Source organism: Poecilia latipinna, unplaced genomic scaffold (genome assembly GCF_001443285.1).
Source record: "Poecilia latipinna isolate Pla-1442-1.1 unplaced genomic scaffold, P_latipinna-1.0 Scaffold205, whole genome shotgun sequence".
In the NCBI taxonomy this organism is placed as follows: domain Eukaryota; kingdom Metazoa; phylum Chordata; class Actinopteri; order Cyprinodontiformes; family Poeciliidae; genus Poecilia; species Poecilia latipinna.
Window position 1 is genome coordinate 231,625 of NW_015112821.1, and position 21,080 is coordinate 252,704.

General features: G+C 35.9%; 1 protein-coding gene across 2 annotated transcripts in view; it reads right to left on the reverse strand.

The window, feature by feature from the left end:
• The window catches only part of bcl9l (bcl9 like), a 36,107-nt gene that overhangs the window by 6,191 nt on the left and 8,836 nt on the right, over positions 1 to 21,080 (reverse strand). The window contains exons 2-6 of one of the 2 annotated variants that reach the window (XM_015031395.1): positions 10,551 to 10,624; positions 9,433 to 9,818; positions 1,758 to 1,871; positions 1,387 to 1,540; positions 554 to 638 (exon numbers count right to left, since the gene is read on the reverse strand). In XM_015031395.1, the coding sequence (XP_014886881.1) occupies positions 554 to 638; positions 1,387 to 1,540; positions 1,758 to 1,871; positions 9,433 to 9,736 (657 nt within the window). In that variant the 5' untranslated portion in view covers positions 9,737 to 9,818; positions 10,551 to 10,624. Of the gene's footprint in view, positions 1 to 553; positions 639 to 1,386; positions 1,541 to 1,757; positions 1,872 to 9,432; positions 9,819 to 10,128; positions 10,256 to 10,550; positions 10,625 to 21,080 lie in introns of those variants that run through there. The other variant, XM_015031396.1, reaches the window with a different exon arrangement.

Below are 21,080 nucleotides of genomic sequence, written 5' to 3' on the forward strand. Positions count from 1 at the left end.
GCTTGTTTTAAGTAAATAATTCGCTAATATATATCAAAAAGTACTAGGTCAACTGGCAGATTATTGGACAAATATATTGTTATAAGTAAAATAATCTACCAGTGAAACTATTTTTTAAAATCAATATTAAGGGATTATTGACCTAAATCTTAAGTTACTGGTTAGTTAGTTTTGCCTTATTTCAAGTGTAATTCGATATTTGCACTAAAAATTAGACAGAAATCTTTGGTAATGAATCAAAGTGATTAATTGTATTCCAGAGGAAGAGATGAAACTTTAGTGGTACCAGACTGCTGAAATCAGATTTAAAATTCAGTGTTTACATATCCCCACAATCAGAGTAAAGGTACATTTGGCAAAACAAAACATTAAAGCCTTCCTTATTTCTTTTTTTTTTTTTTAAGTTTTATTTTTAAAATAAAACAGGAACAGAAACAAGTGATAAAGTTAGCTATGCCAATCATTCCTCACACACATTTTGCAGCTGTCGTCTTTTACACAGTCGCACATTTACATTCTGATAAAAAACAAACTTTAAGTTTCGGTTTCTGACCTGCTCCAACTTGGAGTTTGGAACATTTTGCTGGTGAAAGCGAAGGATTGAATCACTTTGTCCCTTCATCACTGCCTCAGCAGCACTGTTGAAGAAACAATTTAAAAAATTAACTTATTAATGCTGTTTACATACACAGTAAAATTCAAAACCTTTTAGGCATTTTTAAGTTAAGTTTACAAACTTTTCCAGCACCACATTTTGGAGATAAAAACAATACAAACTAAAGGAGACAGATAATCATTTATTACTGTTATTAATCTATTTTTTTTTGGTGGCGTTATAGTTTCTACAGCAGGATAAAATTAAAACAAAAGAATATTTTATGTTTTAAAATGTCTCTGATACACCTTAGAAACCAAACTGGTGTGATAACAAGCCTCCAATTTAACAAAACAAAATTACAAAAACGCAGTTTAGCATAAAATATATGATCACTGAGTCATTAGGAATAATAAATATTCACTTTAATGAAATATTCCAACAAAATCACATTAAGATAAATGACATTCCTGCTCAAATTAAAGGCTTAAACACAAAATGCAATCAAAATTACAAAAATGTTTTTCTGGTATTTAGCAAATAAAAATAATTTTGGTCATTCTAACATAAAAACAGAACATTTAAGTCTAATTTTATTTCAGACAGTAAAAAAAAGTTTTTATGTTTTTACTAGGTGTGTGAAAATATCTGATTTGAACTGTAAATAAATAATCTAGGTTTTTAATCAAACATTAAATTATAACTTTATTAAGAACTTTCCTAAAATTCAAGCATTTTAAAATATTTTAATCACCTGTAGGAACTTTTTAAATCTTGAACGTGCGTCTCACCTGTTGGCCAGGCAGGTGGTGAAAACGTAGACCACCTGCTGTGAAGGCTGCGGCAGCTCCGCCTTCAGCGCCGGTCCCGATCCGATGACGGCCGCCCCGGATTCAGCCGCCATGTTTCCAGCAGGAAGGCGGTCCGCATGTCCCGGGATCGGACCTGACAAACCAACAGAACCGGAGCTCAGCTTCTCTCTGGCTGAAACAAGCATCCACTTAATTGCAACAGTTCAACATTAGATGGAGCTAAAACCACTTTTTTTTTCCCCAAGCTTATATGGATTCTATATATAAAAACAGAGATTTCTGTAATTAGATTAAGATTCATTGATATCGCCATGGTTACAGCTGCGTTGGTGAGGATTTTACAGACTTACGTTGGGCGTGCGGCTTGTCTTCGTCATCCGTGTCTGGACCAGAACACCATTCATCTCCGCTGTAAGGCTGCTTCTTGGTCAGAACGCAGCGCCGCTTGCTGCGCATCACACCCTCTGGATGAGAAAACACATCAACATCAGCACTGTGTGGGCCAAAATAACAACAACAAAAAACAAGCAAATAAATTCATCTGAATGGATTTCAGTCATCCAGATCCAAAACTTAAAAAGGGTTTTGAAAGTTTAGTGCATCAAACAAGAACAGCCGAGTTTTTACGTTTCTTTTGAGTTGTAAGTAAGTTTGTCATGATAAATTTATTGCAATAATTGATAATGTTGTTGTTTTGAGATCATTTTCCAAGAAATATAATGGTGGTAACGCAAGAACACAATCTCAAGGATCAATAACCTTTAAATTCCTATGAACATTTAAATACTGGAGCTGGAAGACATTTGAAATATTAAAAATAAATAAACAAAACAAACAACAAATAAAATGAATCATAGAGCCTCTGTAAACAAAATTATCTTTAAAAAAGGGATAGTTGAGACCAAAACACCAAACTGAAAACTTTTATCATTCAGTTTTTGAAAGAGAAAAGAGAAAAACAAAGCAAATGAAAATTATTGAGTTTCTTTTAAGTTATCATGCAATCAATTGATTTATTGCGACAGCCCTAGTTGTAAGAACAGGATTTGGGTTGCTTTCTTCCAAAACACCTGCTTTATTTAGACAAATTTAATAAATTAAAATCAGATTTTAGTTTTACAGAAAAGGATTAAACCCACTGGAAAAGGAGGAGGAAGAAAAACGGCCAGAAAACTGCAACCGCTCATTTTAGAGAGAGAACATTAAAAATCTTCAAACTTTTAATTATAAATCACCATAAGGCTTTCTATTGCTTTTCAAAGCAGACCACTAATTCCAAAACAGATTTTTCCACACAAAACAGTCGTTTTTAAAAGTCACTAAAACAGGAACGACGTCCATTATGTTGCATTATGGACGTCCAGTGTGATACAGTGAAGTTCGCCTAAACAACAGCCTGGACTGGAGAAGAGGAAAAATAAAAAGATAAAAAAGCAGGATGTGCTTCATGAGGAAGCCGATGTTATTCAGATGTTCTGCAAATCTGCCATTAACTGTGGAGCAGCAGCATCCGAGTCCGGGTCTTAAAAAGGCTCAACAAGCTGATGAAGAAGGCTGGTTCTGGAAAAATGAGCCCACTGCAGTGAACCCGTTGAAAACCTCCTGGTTCTTCCACCAAATACTGATTTCTGAGTTAAAACATCAGTACTGTTGTTTCTAAATGAATATGAACTTGTTTTCTTTGCATTATTTGAGGTCTGAAAGCGCTGCATCTTTTTATTTTGACCATTTCTTATTTTTTTGCAAATAAATCCTACATTTTTGTTTGAAATTTCAGGGACATGTCGGTAGTTCATAGAATAAAAGAACAAAGTTCATTTTGCTCAAACAGTTAAATCAGAGAAACTGATCATTTTAAATGATGTGAATTTTTCCCAGAGCTGTATATCTTGTTTGTGTCAATATTACACCAACCTATTCCTCTGCAGTTTAATAACAGCCATTATTAAAAAAGACAGTAGTGGTGAACTGATAGCAGTTTTCTGGCTGATCAACGACATTTAAAAAGCCCAACTGCCGCAAACCCAGCAAAAACGTTGCACAGTAAATTTTACACAAAAAGAATAAAACTATTTTATATTTTTCTGCCATTTCGGAACAGAAAAAGGACCAACCACTGACTGCTTCGGTTAAACTGCCCACAATCCTTTGCTCCATCAAAGTCACATGACCAAACAAATGCCACCCAACCAGCCGGCTTCACTCCTCCAGAAACAAACGGCAACAAGATGGAAATAATTATCGGTTGTTAAATTGTTTTCGACCACATTTCTTCTCCGACTGTTCCTCTAATTTCCTTCCCGTTTTTATTAAGAATAAAAGGCTGAAACGAACTGCAGCAGAGTGAGTCGAGTTGTCTTGCAGACAGAGCAGAAACACCTTGGAGGAGAGTTATTCCAGACATCAAACTGACGGAGGCCACATGGTGGAAGTATAATGTGTCATTTCTAAAGCTGGGGATTTCCCCCGACTTTGTTTGGGCTGCCTGACCGAACGGTGGCGCAGCAGGGAAATACAAGCTGCCTGGAGCGCATTGAAATGCACATTAGACATTTACATCGCATGCAGGACAGTGCAAAATGTTTAAAGAGAGCTTACTGATAGTTTTTTAGACTTTCAGAAAGTTTTTTCTTATGATTTCACTTGAGTTTTCATTTATTTTCTTTAATCTTAACTGAAGCGTCAGGCTAGAAAGACCAGAGATTCTTTAATCTGATTTATTTTAGTACTCCAATTCAGATTGAGTGAGATTTTTCTTTCCAAAACATGAAAACTTCTGAGTAAATTTAGCTTTAACTCAAAAGTTAATGGCAGAAACCAAAAATGAACCAATTTGACAATTAGGGTCGATACCGATAGCCGATATTAGTATGGCCGTTTTGGCCAATAACAGATGTTTCCCAGTATCACATACATCATTCTTCATCCTTTTGACTTCAGTTGCTGCATCACTAAATCTGTCACATGACCAAACAAAAATCAAATGACCAATCCCCTCAGGCTCCTAAAACACAAACAAGATGGAAATAAACACATAATGTCAGCCAAGCCAGTCTGATCCGACTGGTACAAAAACGTCAAAAATTAACTAAAATCTTCTGATACCAAATTTAATATCAAAATATAATTTTCTAGAAGAAACATGGACCATAAAAATGTCCATGCCTGCATCACAGTATGTCTCCAACGTTTATTAGAGTTAAAACAAAGAGCATGGTGTGTGCTGATGCGTTTACTGACTGAAAAAAAGTGGGAGGTTTCAGCTTTGATGCATTTCATGAACAAAAGGCAGTAAAAACTATTCTTGCTTTATTTTCAATAAGAAAATAAAACCATTTCTAACACTTGACATTTGATTGCTAGAAAATGTGACTAAAAAACAGCAGAAAATACCAAGAAAACTAAGAAAATCCTCAAGAATATTTTTAAAAATTCACAAAGAACTTGCTTCATTCAAAACAATGTCTAAATTACTAAATGTAATGTCTAAGAATTACTAAAAACTAATTTTTAATGCTAAATAATAAGACCAATGCAAATGGTAATCTGAAACATTTGCTAAAGTAAAACAAATGTTCACTTTATTTGGGAATCTGAGTCAGACGAGCACAAAGTGATCCGTACTGGTGAATGAAATGGAAGAAAAACCACCAACAGTTCAAAATCTGAAAAGTGTGGTGTGCATATTCAGGCCCCTCAGTCAGGACTTCACAGAAACAATGGTGTACCGGTGGCAGTTTTCTGGCCAATCACCAATTTGTAAAAAGCCTGACCTGTCGATACAGATTTCTTAGTCTGAAAAGTTGTTAATTTAGCAGCAGTAGGATGATTATTGTTACCCAGCAGAGAAAAAGGGAGCAGTGGTGGATTTTCAGTCATTTCCAGAGGGAGACAAGATTGTTTTTGCATCCAGGTATTAGTGAATCACTCAAACTTAAATAAATTTATGTTAAATTTATCAGTGCATAGATTTCTCTGCAGTCACAGCTTCAAACCTCGGAGTATTTCTCTACCAACTTTGCACATTTCTCTCTGCAAAACAGCTGAAGCTCAGTCAGACTGACCAGAAAGATTCATCAAACTTCTCAGTTTGAGGACCTAGATCCAGCACTGATTATCTGCTGGATCTAGGTTTTGACTTTGACTAAGCCACTAACACAGAATCTCAGGAAATTGTGACATTACTAAATATCCTTTGATTAACCTACATCTTCCATATACTTCTCTTTTCCAGCGTACAACCAACCATAAATTTCACCTACGCTTCCTTTCTGGCTGAGATTTCTCACACATTGAGCTTTTAATGAGTATTGCGATTTATTATATTGTGTAACTCTTATCTATACCGTCACACTGTAGCTGTGGCTGCGTGTTTGGGGTCATTGACCAGCTGGACGGTGAACCTCACCCGGCCTACGGAACCATCAAGAACTTCAATGAAGCCCAAAGAGTTACATTTAGGCCACCAGTCACCATTGTAGCTACAGCTAACGATTATTCAAATAATCAATATGATCAATTAATCGGATGAAAAATGGGCACATTCTGCCGATTTGTCTTTTAACCAATCAGAATTGTTTTAGGTAATATTAGAAATACATAAAAAAATGCAAATAAGCATAATTTGATTCATTGTTTTGGAGAAGAAAACATTCTATTGCCTAAAATACAGGGCTGCAACTAACAATTATTCAGATGATTAATCGATTAATTGCATTAATAAATGTTGCCACAGTCTCCACTTTACATTTAACCATGTAAGCCGCATTATACAATATTAGAAAAATAATTAAAAATGCAAATAATAGTTTTTTGAAGAAAATACAAATTTTATTGTCTAAAATGATTTTTTTTTACATTTCTTAATGATTTTTTGAGCAAAATATGCATCAGCAACTAGAAAAAAAATAACTGATTATTTTATAGATTAACAGACAGCAAGACATGCTTAGTATGAGATTTTTTTTAAAAATGGCCTTTTTAAAAGTTAAAAATGAGGAATTCAGGGTAGAACACATTTAGAGACAAAGAAGGGTTTTCATCTTAAATGCAAAATGTATATGTTTTTGTACAGTTTTGGCTTAATTACTACTCTTAATGTGTTGTTCTTTCATCAAATAGTCGTTTTATTTTTGGTTTTTATACTGCAGTTAACAATTAATCAATTACTTAATTAGTTGACAATTGTCCCAATAATCGATTAATCACGATTAATCGCTTCAGTCCTCCTAAAATGCGAATACTGCATTTCTTTGTTGGATACTTGATCATTTGTAGCAAATAATGCAGATGCAGCTAAAAATATACTTCCAACATAAACATGGGGAGAACTCATCCCTTCCTGCTTAATGCACTGTAGGGTTTACTCCAGTTAGCAATTAATCAATTATTGAACAAGTTAACCATTACTTTAATAATCAATTAATCACGATTAATCGTTTCAGCCATGCTGTAATGTACGTAGTTTTGGCTTATTGTTCTTTCAGCAAATGGTCTTTTTTGAATTTGTAAACTCCAGTTAATTAATCGATAAAATTAGTTGACGATTAATAATCATGATTAACTTTCAGCCCTGCAGTTTTGACTTCATTAGAGCTCTGAATGTTTTGTTCTTTCAGCAAATCGTCCTTTTCGAGTCTGTACACTCCAGTTAGCAATTATTTGATAACATTAGTTGACGATTACTTTAATAATCATGGTTAATCGTTTCATCCCTGCTATAATGCAGTTTTGGTTTGATTTTGTCGTTTCAGCAAATGGCCTTTTTTGGGTCTGTATAGCGATTAATCGATTACTAAATTAGTTGTTCCAATAATCTGTCTGTGTCACCATGGGTCTCATCTGCCCCTGTTTGGTTGGTTTTCAGTTGTGGTTTAATCTTATATTGTCTGTTTCATAGAACAGCTGCATTTATACAGAGATTAAATTTAGTCAATTTTTGTGTAGGAGGATTGGGTTGAATACATGAGCCCACCACACTTTTCAGACCTTGATTTTTAAAACTTCCATCTTTTTCTCTCCACTTTGTGTTGGTCTACCACATGAAATCCACTTGAGAAGCGTTGACGTTTGTGACAACATTTGAAGAAGTTCACAGACTTGAGTACAGTGTTACCGAGTGCGGCTAGCTTTCCAAACACGAGCGGGGCGAGTCTGAGCAACCACAGCGTGCAAAAGTACAGTAAAGGAGGAAGTTGTTTATACAATGCAGAACAGACGACAGCAGCAGGAGGATTTTTACACCGTCAGACAAACATTATGACCTTTTGTGTTTTTGCAAGCAGCAGACAGAGAAGCTTTAGGCCAGAAGCTCGACCGGTTTAAGGTAAATCTTAGGAGAATAGCTGTAGCTGTGTGTACGTGTCATTGGGAGCTTTTATTTTCATTTATCATCCTTTGAGCACCGAGGCCACACCTCTTCGAGTGGGTTTTTTGTTTTCTCAGAATGTGCATATCACAATTTGCATACAGCACTCAAATCAGTTTTTACAGTCACAGTTTGAGAGGACTCACTCCCCTCTTCTATTTGGAGACAAAGAAAGCAAGTCACCACAAATTAGCATGATGTTATTATAAAGGCAATGATTAGCGCAGGCGTCGAGGAAACCGATGCGAACAGATGTCCTCTGTAGCGATGAAAGCGCGAGTGTGTGTTGCACAAGAAGCAAAGAGGAGCTTCACTAAAACACACTAATGTGATCTGCAGCCAAAACTCTCAAAACACAAGCCTGAATACAACAACAAATGCAAATCAGACACTTATTTTATTTTCCTACAAGCAAACAGAAACCAGTTGAATGTCTTGGATGTGAAACACACCATAAAGAGTTAAGAAGGGGAAATTCTGACGCTTCGGCGAAAGGTCAGGGCATTTCAGCGAGAGAGAAAACAAATTCATCCGTCCTCTCGGTCCTTACGTTCACTTCCTGCTGTGGAGGAGGCGAATGCACGTAATCTGGTATTTCGGGTAAAGATGTTGCTGATAGGAAGTTAAAGGAAGTGTAAATTTAGACCTGAACAGGGCAGGGCGATATGGCAAAAAACATAAATCTGATTTTTTCACACCAGATCCGATATTAAATCAATTCTCTACAAATGATGGAAGATATTTTCAGAAAGTGGCTTTTATTTCAATTATTCCTTCTGCTAGTTGTACGGCAGCATTTAATTATGAGATCAAAATCACAACAATGGCAGAATAAAAATGCAAAAAGCATCTTAAAATTGAGAAAATGCTTTAATCAGGATCTCTCTCATTTCATCTGGTTACTTCTTTGAAATAGATTCAGTCATTGCTCAATCGTTTAAGGTCCTGCTACTCATAATAATTTCATACTAATGTGGTAAAAGATTAAGTATTTATATTCTGGATAACTTCACAAGATGCTCAAAATTCCTCATTTAAATTTATTTTTTCAAGTTCTAATATTACAACTTTACTTTAGAGCTAGATAACTTGAATGAAACAAACATATCACAATATAAGAGTTTCATATCACATCAATAATTATTGGTTAGTTTTTTTGTTTTAAATACCTGAAATAATAAACTGGTAATGTGACCTTTCCTGTTTTATCCCAGCTTTTGTCGTTTATTTTCAAGCAGTTATGAGGCATGGTGGCGAAACCTTAAACTGCTGCTGCGCCAGTTGATCAGCAGGTTGTTGCTAGGTAACCAAAGAATGAGTGAGTTACTAGGTAACCAAAGAGTGAGTGAGCTGCTAGGTAACCAAAGAGTGAGTGAGTTGCTAGGTAACCAAAGAGTGAGTGAGCTAGTTGATGCCACAAATAGAATATATAGAATAGGATATACTTTATTGACATCCAATGGGAAATTGCTTATTCAAAGTCCAAATAAACAAAAGCTGTCAAACAAGATGGCTGCCACGGGGGCGTTGATGTCACACTGAACTATGGAAACCCAAGGAGTGGTTTTTCCAAAAATGAAAATCTTCAAAAACTAAAAATTTGGTAAATCAATAAAACTCCAAGTTTTTGTTTGTTTCTCCCCTGTGAGACAGCTCACCTCCTTTGGCATCTGGTTCCAGCGCAGGAGCCGGAGCGCCGCTCCTGGATTCGCCAGAGTCGATGGACACGCTCCGCTCCCGCTTCGATTTGGTTTTCAGCATCCCTCCGCTCACCGATTGCCCCGCCGCCACCGCCTTCTGGCCCGGGTTGCCGAGGGAAACCTGTCCGGATTTGGCTCCATGGATGCCGGGTACGCCTCCCTGCTGCTGCTGCTGCTGCTGGTGGTTCACGCCTGGGATCTGGGAGCGGCCGTCGCTGCTGACTTGCTTGCCATGGTTGGCCGCTTTGTTGTCGGTGTGCATCTGAACGGCCGAATAGAGGTGGACGTTTTGGTGAGGAGAGCTGCAGCGCCCCTAGTGGAGCTCACATCGCTCACAGGCCACACTAGAACATAAACACAAAATGTAATGTTCTGTGCTCCTTCCATAACTGATGGCTTTATGACGTTTTAGGCTTTAAAGCGCTTTAAACTATACATGCTATACAAATAACCTCGATTTAAAAGATGTTGGGATGCTGGTTATCGATTAATGAATTAGTCTAAAGTTGAATGATCTTACTGTTGGACTAATTAATAAGCTGCCATTTTTGTCAAAAAGAGTTTTTACCTTGTATCAAGAGGGCAAAACCTCTTCCCATAACAAAGGGCTTTTTATCTTAATTGTTTATATTGCCGCTTTTCGGTCAACCTCACCTTCGTAGCACATCAGAAACTTTTAGGTGATAAAGTTGCCGTTACTCCGTCGTGCAGCTCGGCTGAATGAAGCGCTATTAAAGCTGATAACTTAAAGAGTTGGTCGAGTGCATTTTCCATCCCAAACCGGACTCTGTTTGGACAATTCATCATCCCCGTTGCGGAAAGTTCCCGGCGCCATATTTGATTCTGTTTCAACGGCTCCGCTTAAGGATGACCAGCGGCGCCCTCTGCTGGATGGCGGCCAAACTACAACACTGAAAGTCGGTCTCAAGCGGACGTAATTAGTTAATCGACCGGAACTAATTTTAATCTAATAAACCATTAATCGATTGTTTGCATCCTAAAGAGAATAAAGGAAGAAATCAGGCAATTCAACCTTGGGAAAGAAGGAGGAGGAGAGTTGAAGTTTTCTCACTCACCTAAAGTCGCCTAGACGCTCAACTGACATGCTGCCATGTTGCTCTGCAGGGCGCCTCACTGACCACACACACACCTGGAGGACAACAGGAGAGGAAAGTCATCAGATGAGGCAGATAGCAACCTTTAGAGCCGCTGCTATCTGTCTGCGTCCTCAGCCCGGAGGTCAACATCAAGCTTTATGTGCGGAGACAAGAGAGATAATGAGACGGCAAGGCCGAGGAGACGCCGCGCCGCAGGGCGACTGGCCCTTTAAGAGAAACTGAGCCAAAAGTGAGTGCTGCTCGGAGGAGGAGGGGGAGGGATCTGAAACTCAGAAGTAGCTCAGCAGTGTTGAAGGTCCCACCCCCCTGCCAGACACTCTGCAAACCACAAAAACTCCAGCAAGCGCTCAACCTCTCCCTCGGTTTCCCCAAACTGAGAGCCTGATTGAGACTCTGACTCACTCAGACATCATCAGCGCGTCTGCGTTTGCTTTTAATCTATTCTGCCTGCATAGAGAGGCCAGATGATAAGGACTGCACTGCAAAAACACAAACTACTAACAGGCATCTTTACTCCCGTTCTACTGCAAATCTCACTGTACACTTGAAATAAACCAAAAATTATACTCAAGAAAAAGTAGCACTACTAAAATATATTTCTACTCAAGTAAAAAGTAGCCAGAAATGCAAAAGCATTGTAAAAGTAAATAAATAAACTCAAGTAAATGTAACTAGCTGCAACCTACCTCTGCTTACAAGTACATTTGAGCAAGATATAGGTTGTTCTAAATAAATAATTCACACTGCAAAAACACAATCTAACCAAGTGTTTTGTTTTTTTTTGGTCTAGTTTCTATCTTAAAACAAACTTCTAAATGTTAAGATAAAAAAGTTTGTTTTAAGTTAATAATTTCTTTAAAAAGCACAAGTTTCAACGGCAGATTTTTTTTCAGTGATAAGACAATTTTTCATGTTATACTTTAAAAATCTCCCTGTTTTTCATCAATAATAAGGAATTAACTTAAAACAAACTTGCTGTAAAGTTGTTTTTAAGTTAGTTTTCTCTTATTTAATGTGTAATAAGATATCTGCACTAGAAATTTTACTGAAATATTTGGTAAAATTTCATGTTTTTGCAGTGTCCCTGTTGCAGATTTCTCAGCAAAGTGAAAAACTTGGAGAGCAAAATTCAATCTGCATTTCTGATTTTAACCTTGTATAAACATAGTTCACACACAGAAAACTGATTCTACACACTTTTTTCCTCCCATATAATTTCATCTGTGTGTCACAGGGAGAAAAAATAAAAGATAAAAACCATCAACAGGTCTCAACAAGACCCTCCCACACCCGTTTCTGGCAAACAATAGCCAATCCAATGAAGAGAGACATAAACCAACATTTCCACCGGCTTTGGGCGTTGGTAAACACAGCAATTAGTCATTAACCAACACCGGGCGGATTCGGCGCGGAGCTTCAGCGCCGGCCGGTCGCTCGGTTGGCCAAAAGCTTCGTCACTCATTAACTCGGACGATCAGACTGTTGACAAAGTGCGAGTCACTGGCTTTGTGCAACAACAGGAGGAGGCAGCAGACTAATCAAGACGCTGACCTTCGAGTGGATGCTTGTGAGGAGATGAACGCCAGACGAGCAGCGGCGGTGGACCGAGGTCACGGCCGGCTCTGCCGAAGCAGACGCGATAAGGGAATCAAGGCGACGCAAATGTATAAAAATAAAAATAAAGTATTAGGATGAATTTTAGTTTGAGATGTGAAAGACTTTAAAGACTCGGTGATAAAAGTCTCCAGTTTGGTGCTTCGGTCTCAACTAGTTAGTTTATGGAAGTACAATTTTGTTTACCGAGACTTAATAATTAATTTTATTTGTTGTTTCTGTTTAATTATTTTGGATATTTAAAATGTCTTCCAGTTCCAGTGTTAAATGTTCATTAAAATACAAGCTTTATTGATCTTTAAGAATATCATCCAGGATTATTACATTACTTGAAAATCGTCTCAAAACAATGTTATCGTTTATCGCAATAACTTCTAGGGCAATTTATCGTCCAACAAAATGCATCTTTCCCCTCACAAAAAAACCCAAAACCAAAACAGAAATATAATAAAGATTAAAAGTTTTTTTTGGTTATTTTATCTCAGCATTTCAATACTAAAGGAGAACCAGGTTACTGATTTATTTCTACCATTTATTTTTGCTAAGTTTAGATGTCTCAGGTTTACATTAAAATGATAAATTAACACATTTTCTTGTGAATTTTAGTTTGAAATGTGAAAGACTTTAGGCTACTGGATTTTTCAGATAACTGGTTAATGCAAACCTTATTGATAAATTAAAACAATTGATAATTAAAACAAGATCAATAATTTCCATTTGCATGATTTATCATTTTTCTCTTTCTACTAAAAACTGAATAACATTTTTCAGTCTGGTGTTTTTGGTCTCTATTAGCTCTTTTTTTAAGAACAATTTTGTTTACAGAGATGTAATAATTTGTTTTATTTGTCTCTCATAACTAACTTTTCAGAAAGATATAAAAGCTTGTTTTAAGTCAGTAATTCTTCAGTATTGATTAAAAAAAGTATTGGTTCCATATTTTTGATTGAAAAAGATATTAGCACTAGAAACTAGACCAAAAATACTTTGTAAGATTTTGTGTTTTTGCAGTGCAAACAGTCACTGTAGACTCGTATACTGTCTTCAATAACTAGAAATTAAATTGTTTGTTTTAAATTATTGTTTTATAAGGGTAGTGACGTCAAACTGTTTTATTTTTTCTCACTTCAGTTTGTCTTACTGCCGAAACCGGAGGCAAACAAGAATGAATTTCTGCTTCCCGTCTGCAATCTTTTATAGATGAAAATCTAAAATTAAATCAAACTTAATTGGTTTCATCTGCATTCATTAAATTCTGAGGAATTTAAGAAATGAGCAAGTGACTTATAACTGCTGACATTTCTACAGCAATATTCAACAAATCCATTCAATCTGGCTGATCTTCAGTTTTTCTACATTAATATGATGGCTGTAAAATTCAACTTAATGTCCCAGTTGAGGGAATCTTTTATGGTCATTTAGGCTGTAACTAATTTCTTTCCTTCTCACTGTTTCTCTGCATTCTTTGGTGAAAGTTGGCCCTTTTCCCCTTTACTTCATTGAACATTTCTAATCCTAAATAACCTAAAAAGTGAAAAAAGTGTCAGTGACAAAAAAAATGTTTGATTTTAACTTTAATACCTAATTTTACAAGGTTTTATACACATAATGTAAAAAATATAAATGTAATTAAAGCCGCAGTGCTGATATGATTTAAAACGTACCTGTTAAGTGACAGACTATTAACTTTGCGTCCTGCTCACCTTAAATCAGAGGAAATCAAGAAAACGTTTGTGTTTAAAGTCTGTTTACCGTTACTGAGTCTATTGTACCGATGCTCTTCACATGCAAATGCCAAAGAAAAACAATATAGTACAAGGATACATTACACAGTGCTGTCAGGCTAACAAAGTTAAATCCAGATCCTCCATTAAATTTGGCACATGAACTAAAGAAAAGCAGAGCTGCTCTGGGACCTCAACATTTATCTGTGGTGAATTTTCTAAGTAAGACTGAGTAATCTGCACTCTCATAACTCAGTTACTGTCAGGACAAAAGTATGCTTAGCATCCTGCAACTAAATTTTATGAATATACATTAGCAAAACTAAACAAAAATCTGCTTTTATAATGCACAACTATCACAAACCAAACAGGGAGAAAGAAGTAAAATACCCAAAGAAGAGTCAGTGTTTCAGTGGCCGCTGGTTTCTTTCTGCTCAATCTGTGATTTCTGCTCCTCCAACCGGCAATATGGGTAAAGCAACTACAATTATTTCAGAACAGTACTTCTCTGTTAGTGCAATCGTCTGCTGTGTACCGTCTGCAATTACAGGATATCCAGCTAAAACCCTGCTTTTCATTCAGGCTTCCGCACAACAAACAAATCTGTGTGAGCAGCTACTTAAACAGAAAATATATGAAGACGACTTGAGTGGAAAAGCGTCTCTCTTCTCATTTCCTTATATTAAAGTATTACAGTAAATTACAGCCGCCCAGCGAAGAAATGTTACGTATTTTGTAATTATAACATGCGTAACGTGTCTTATGTTTTTGGAACAACTTGGAGCAATAACTTTTACTTCATAATGATGCGTTTTAAAATGTCGTCTGTCCAATGTCTTAAATAGAAAGATTTTAGGTAGCGGGGTTCTGTGGAATATCTGTAGCTTGTCAGTAGCTTACTTGCTATAGGAAGCAATGGGAACAATCTCAGTTTGGAGAATCAGGAAGGAAATCTGATTGACGCTAAAGGCTCCACAGAAAAACTTTAACTGATAAATTCAAGAAAACGCTAAATAAACTCCGTCACTAACAATTATGAAAGTTTTTAAATATCGCAAAAAAAGAAAATATTTCTATCCAGTTGTTGGCTACACAAACCGCGATTTAATCTGATATTGATGAAATTGATAAAACCTCAAAAGTACTGATTTATTTGGTAGGGTTGATTAATGCACATTAATCAACATTTTTATAAAAGTGCAATAATTATCGCTTTTTCTCTAATTGAGGTGTCAAAGCCACAATTGGCGAAAAATAGCCAAACGGTTATTTTTCATCTATTGTCCCTGGAAAATGAGCAATTTGTCTTGCTAAACAAAGGTTATACCTACAAGGTCAACAGTACTTAACTACACAAATTTGGCCAAATACATAAAAATATAATACAAAGAATAAATACAAAACAAGGCTTTGATATCTACATCACAATTATTCTAAAAAGCATAAAGTAGTAATTAAAACTAATCTTTAATCTAAAAGGCAGAACACAAGTGACCACATGGTGGGATTAGGAGAAGTAGAGCAGGACAAAATGACTGAAAAACATCAATATCAATAATTATTGATTAGTTTTTTGTTTTAAATATTTTAAATACTGCCAAACTGACATGACATTTCCTGTTTCATCCACAGTTTTCACTACACACTGATTTTTTTATTTATAAGCAGTTATGAGACACAGTAGCAAAACTTTTAGCTGTTGCTGCGCCAGTTACTCGACATGTTGTTGCCAGGTAACCAGAGAGTGAGAGCTGGTTGTTGCTAGGTAACCAAAGAGTGCCACAAATCTCAGTTGGCTCACAGTGACAAGCAGTTCACTGCATATTCTACCAGATGTGTCATGTCTTGATGTTGATAACGTGTCTATTGTGATATATATTATTGATTTATTGTCCATTCCTCAGGAAAAGTTACTTATTATTTAAAAGTTTAATCTAAGCGCTACTTTTGAAATCTTTGCATGGGAAAACTGATCATAAATACACCAATACGAGTATCATTTTTAACATTAAAGGCATAAAGGCAAACGCAACTTAAAGAAAATTTTCCAAACTAAGACTAGAGATAATTATCGTCTTTGTGGCTGAAACCAGTGGGAGTTGTCTGCAGACACAACAATTAATATGAAACAAATCAGGACATGTGCATTTACCACGCATAGCGCATGATAAACTATTATTAATAATTCTGATATGAACCAAGCCTGATCAAATGGTTTTCTGTTTCAGATAATCCAGCTGAACTGGGAGGTCTGCTGCAGTTCCAACTGGGTCCGTGTTTAATTCAATGATTTATGCTCTTTACTGGTTCTGAAACACAGAAACAGTTGAATCTTTCATGTTTTGTTGACTTGATCAGCAGTTTCTTTACTGCCTTTCACACTGGGATCCATTTTCTCTAGTAGGTTGTTGTGAACGACTGATTTGAACAAACTATTAACCTTTGCTTCTGTTCGCAAGAGAGAAACCCGCATTTTTTACTGCAAGCGTTTTGTAAATGTTAAAAACGGATCTCTGAACTGGGAAACCGCTTTGATATCCGACAGGAACTTTTGCAAGGAGACGACTAGAAAGATGTAATTTTTTAACGGTCTGCTTTTATTTCCACCTAAGTAATACACGCGGGCCAGAAGGTTTTCACCTCAAGCGTTAAGCTGTTTATTTCTCACACATGGCACCACATGCTAAAGCATTGATCCACTCTGAGTCACTTCTTTGTCTTGTTTAGACTGGTTGTGCACCATCTTGATTTCTGAAAGGGTTTTTTCTCCTCCTCAAAATATCGAAATCAGAAAAAATGAAAATCACCTGTGAACATTAAGGCTAAGATGATTAATCTGATTAATCACTTTTAGTAATAACAAATATTATTTCAATAATATTTAAAAATATATATTATTTCAGACTATTGAAATACTGATTCAATAATCAATAATAATAGTTATTTCAATAATCCATTACTCATGATTCTTCGATTGAGATGATAATTAATAATAATGAATCGTTTCCTGGGTCATAAGTTCTAATAAATTAGTGACACATTAAAATTAAAACTGAGACAATTAATTGGTTTAATCGATTATTAAAATAATATCCAGTAGTAGTCAATTAATCATTAACTGGAGCACACTGATTCAAAATAAGAGGGCATATGCTGAAAAAAGTCCACTCAAAACAGTAATTAAGCCAAAACTGTACACAAAATATACACATTTTGCATTTAACATTTAAAACAATACCGTTTAATTTTTATCTCATTGAAATGTTTAAATTAAGCCCAACACAATTAATCAGTTGAAACTGATTAATTAATCGATTACTGAAATTATCATAAACTAATGTAGTTAACTCCAGTTAACCATTAACTGGAGTTGACCTAGTTAATGGTTAACTGTTTTTAGGTATATAGACTTAAAAACAGGCCATTTGATGGAAGAACACCACACTGGTGTAATCAAATCAAAACTGTACAAAAATTTTCAAAACTTTTTACATTTAAGAAAAAAGTGCAAGTATGTTATTCACAGAACTCCTAAAGTGTCAGTTTTAGCTTCACTTTGTTCAAATTCTGTAAAGAAACAAACAAAAAAGATAAAATAAAATAAAAGTAAAAATCTCCTATTGGGCACTTTTTGCAGTCCAGTTATTAATCAATTAATCCAAAATATTGATGTTGAAAATTTCACTAAGGAAATGCTGATGCATTTTAAACAACATGTTTATTATTTAAAAAAATAATTAAATTGTTTATTTAGCTCTAGTGCCATAACATCTTGCCACTTCTATGTCTGGACTTTGAGTAGGCCATTCTAATATGTTCTGTACTAGGGATAAAAAATTGCTATTTATATATAACAAAAAAGTTGCCAAGTTGGCAATAGAGCGGTGACTATTACAGCCGTCTGCCATGGTGGAGCATGACTGAGTATCTGCAAACTGGTAATCACCCAAAATAAAATAAAAAATCAGGCCCAATTTATTGCTACATCCCTATTTTATGCTGTAACTCTACCTGCATGATTGGGGTAAATGGACCCCACACTAGTCACAACTCTTATTATTGTGCTCAATTTCTGAGGCCACTAAAAGTTTCTAAATGTTGCAGAAACAAAAGGAGAAAAAATCAAAAAAATAATGTTATACGGGTAAAACGTGAGGAAACGGAAGCAGTTTTGATGTCAAAACAGCTGTTCTTTGGTGCAGAAACATGCAGAATAATCTTAGATCCATATGTTTGGAATAAAAAGGAAGCTCTGATTTTATAAAGCTCAAACATCTCATTTAATAAATCTCTCTTTGGGAATTAATCAGCATATTTTGGAACTGAGATACAACAGCTATTATAAAAGACTGACTCATGCATTTTCATACAATCAACTATTTCGTCTGTGAACCAGGAAGCTGGTAAACAAAATGAAAATGTAATTGCCGTCTGCTCCGACAAAATTATATTTTTCTCCGCTTTATTGTCTTTTTAATCCGTCTTTTATTAAACGTGCCACCAAACTTGCTTCTGATCGGAGGCATCGTCTGGGAATAAACTTCTTCTCCAGAAGGTGAAGTCTCACAACGCAGCGACGGAAAATGCTTCCCTGACATTCGTCCAAGTCCTTCCGGAGCAAATTTGATTTAAAAATGGGATCTTGTCCAGATTGATCTAACCAAATAAGTGGAAATAATTCAATGAGTTTAAAAATTTTCAAATCACATGATCATCATGTGTTAAAATGAGTGAGGACACAAAAAGAAGCCAACATTCAGAAATTTTGTAATAAAAGCAAACGGCAATTCACTGCTAAGCAGGATGTTTGATCAATTATTAAAATTATTACCCAATATGTTGATGTAAAAATAAAGTTGGACAGGTATATTGTCTTGGAAGTACACATTATATTCCTTAAATGTGGATTTAGAAAAATCCTTATTTCTTTAATCCATGTACTGAAAAAAGGGGCTTAATTTTGATGCAGAAGGAAAATACAGCTGTGAGGTTTTTTGAGATAAAAATCAGTCATGTGTGACATAGATATGTATTTAGACTTTTCCTAAACCGTCAATAAACCTTAGATAAAATTTCAACTAACTGCTTGCCGTATCAACTAATTTGTTAAATACGGCAGGCAGTTTCTACCATGAAACACAGTGATGGCTGCATCGTAATAAGGCCTCTCACAACAACAAACTTTTCTTGATGATAAACTGTCCCAGAAGTTATTACAATAAACAACAATATTGTTGTTTTGAGACAATTTTCAAGTAATATAATGTCATGATAATGCAAGAACAGATTCTCAAAGTGCAAAATGTTTTAATGAACATTTAACATTGGAACTGGAAGAGATTCTAAACATCCAAAACAAATAAAAGAACATAAAGTAAAAACAAATAAAATGAATTATGAAGTTGTCCTTCAAAAAAAGGTCTAGTTGAGACCAAAGCACCAAACTGAAGAAGAAGAAAAAAAGATAAATCATTAAAATGGAAATTAATGGTGTCGTTTTCATTAATCATGTGATTAACTGATTTATTGCTTATTGCCAAAGGAACTGAATGTTTTTTTGGAGGCTACAAAGTGAGATTCAAAAATCTCCGGAATGAATCAGCAGGCACTGTGCCGTTACCTAGCAACCACAGCCAAGCCCAGACTGCTGCCTAGCAACCACAGCCAAGCCCAGACTGTTGCCTAGCAACCCAAGCAGAACTTTTTATTGACAAATTGTGTTAAGTTGTAAGTAGCATATGTGAGATGTAAGGTAGTGGGAGGCGGGGCTAGAGCTGTAATTTTTTCATTCTGCTGTGTGAGGAGCGCGGGAGCGCATGCTGTTAACTGTTAATGGCGACCATTAAAGTGTGGATGCTAACGTCAGCAGTGTGATTATTGAGTCAACAAATTGAATTTAAATGCATGGTTTAATATTTACATTTGTTGCTTAATTTTTTAAAAACCACAGTAAACGGAACCAGAAATGTTCACCAATAGTTCTCAAAAGCAGACATGACTGCACCTGAAAGCTGAATTTACTTGATTTATCAAACTTTGATAAATATGGCAAACTGTTTTCAGTTTGCCATATTTAATCTTGTTTTTATTTAAGGCTACATTCACACAGCAGATTTTGATGTTCAATAGTGATTTTTCCTAGAATTAGATTTTTTTCCCCCAGGTCATTCATACCAAGAATAATATTCAACCGCAATCAGACTTCTGTGTGAATGATCTACGATCCAAAAGCAACCCAGATGCGCAGAAGAAGAACATTGACGTCACACAGGACCAATCAATTGTAAAGTTATTCAGCAACAGGAGCCGACAATATGGTAACAACACAAAAGAAGCTAAGTGGATATGAGTCACATTTATTGCTAAAAATTTGGAAAAAGATTTCTTTTACACAACAAGACCCTAAAATAATAAATGTTTATTGTTGAGTGGGGCAAAAAATGTCACCAACTTTTTTTCATTTTTGATTGAAACCAAATTGTTGCACTTTTGACTTAACAAAAAGTTTGGACGCCACTAGACAACGACATAAAATATCAGAAGTTTATTAAGACATTACAGCTGTTTTCTGGCAGAAATGGGATTAAACCAAACATATTTGCTGTTTATCTATGGGGGGGTAAGCACTCCCGTTTAGTCCCAGTGGGTCACGCAGAGCGGTTATTAATAGACGCAGAGAGTCCTGGAAAGTTAGGGCCACCAGAGAGAACAAAACCCGACGCCAAGGCAGCTTCTGCTGCAGCGTGGATCAACAACACAGGAAAACACAGAGGCCCAATGTTTAACAGCACTGACGAATTAATAATGAATAACGTGACGCAGGGGCTCATACGGTTACACGGACGCAAAGCGGAGACGCTTGTGACATCAGATCGTCAGCAAACTGCATTTCTGCGTGGCGCCAGCAGGAGGACGAGGAAAGTGGGCTGAATGTGGTGTGTCTGTTGGGAAAAGGCCACGGCTAACACAACATGTGACTGATAACTAAATAAATCCCCAGTGAAGGACTGAGCTAACCCGTTACGGAATAAAAAAATAAACATTTACAGTAAAAAAAACTTTTCAACGCCCCCTTTCTTCTGTCTGAACAGTTTTTAAGGAACTTTACAAAACATTTCTAAAAACAGAAAGCAAAACATGTAAATAGCTA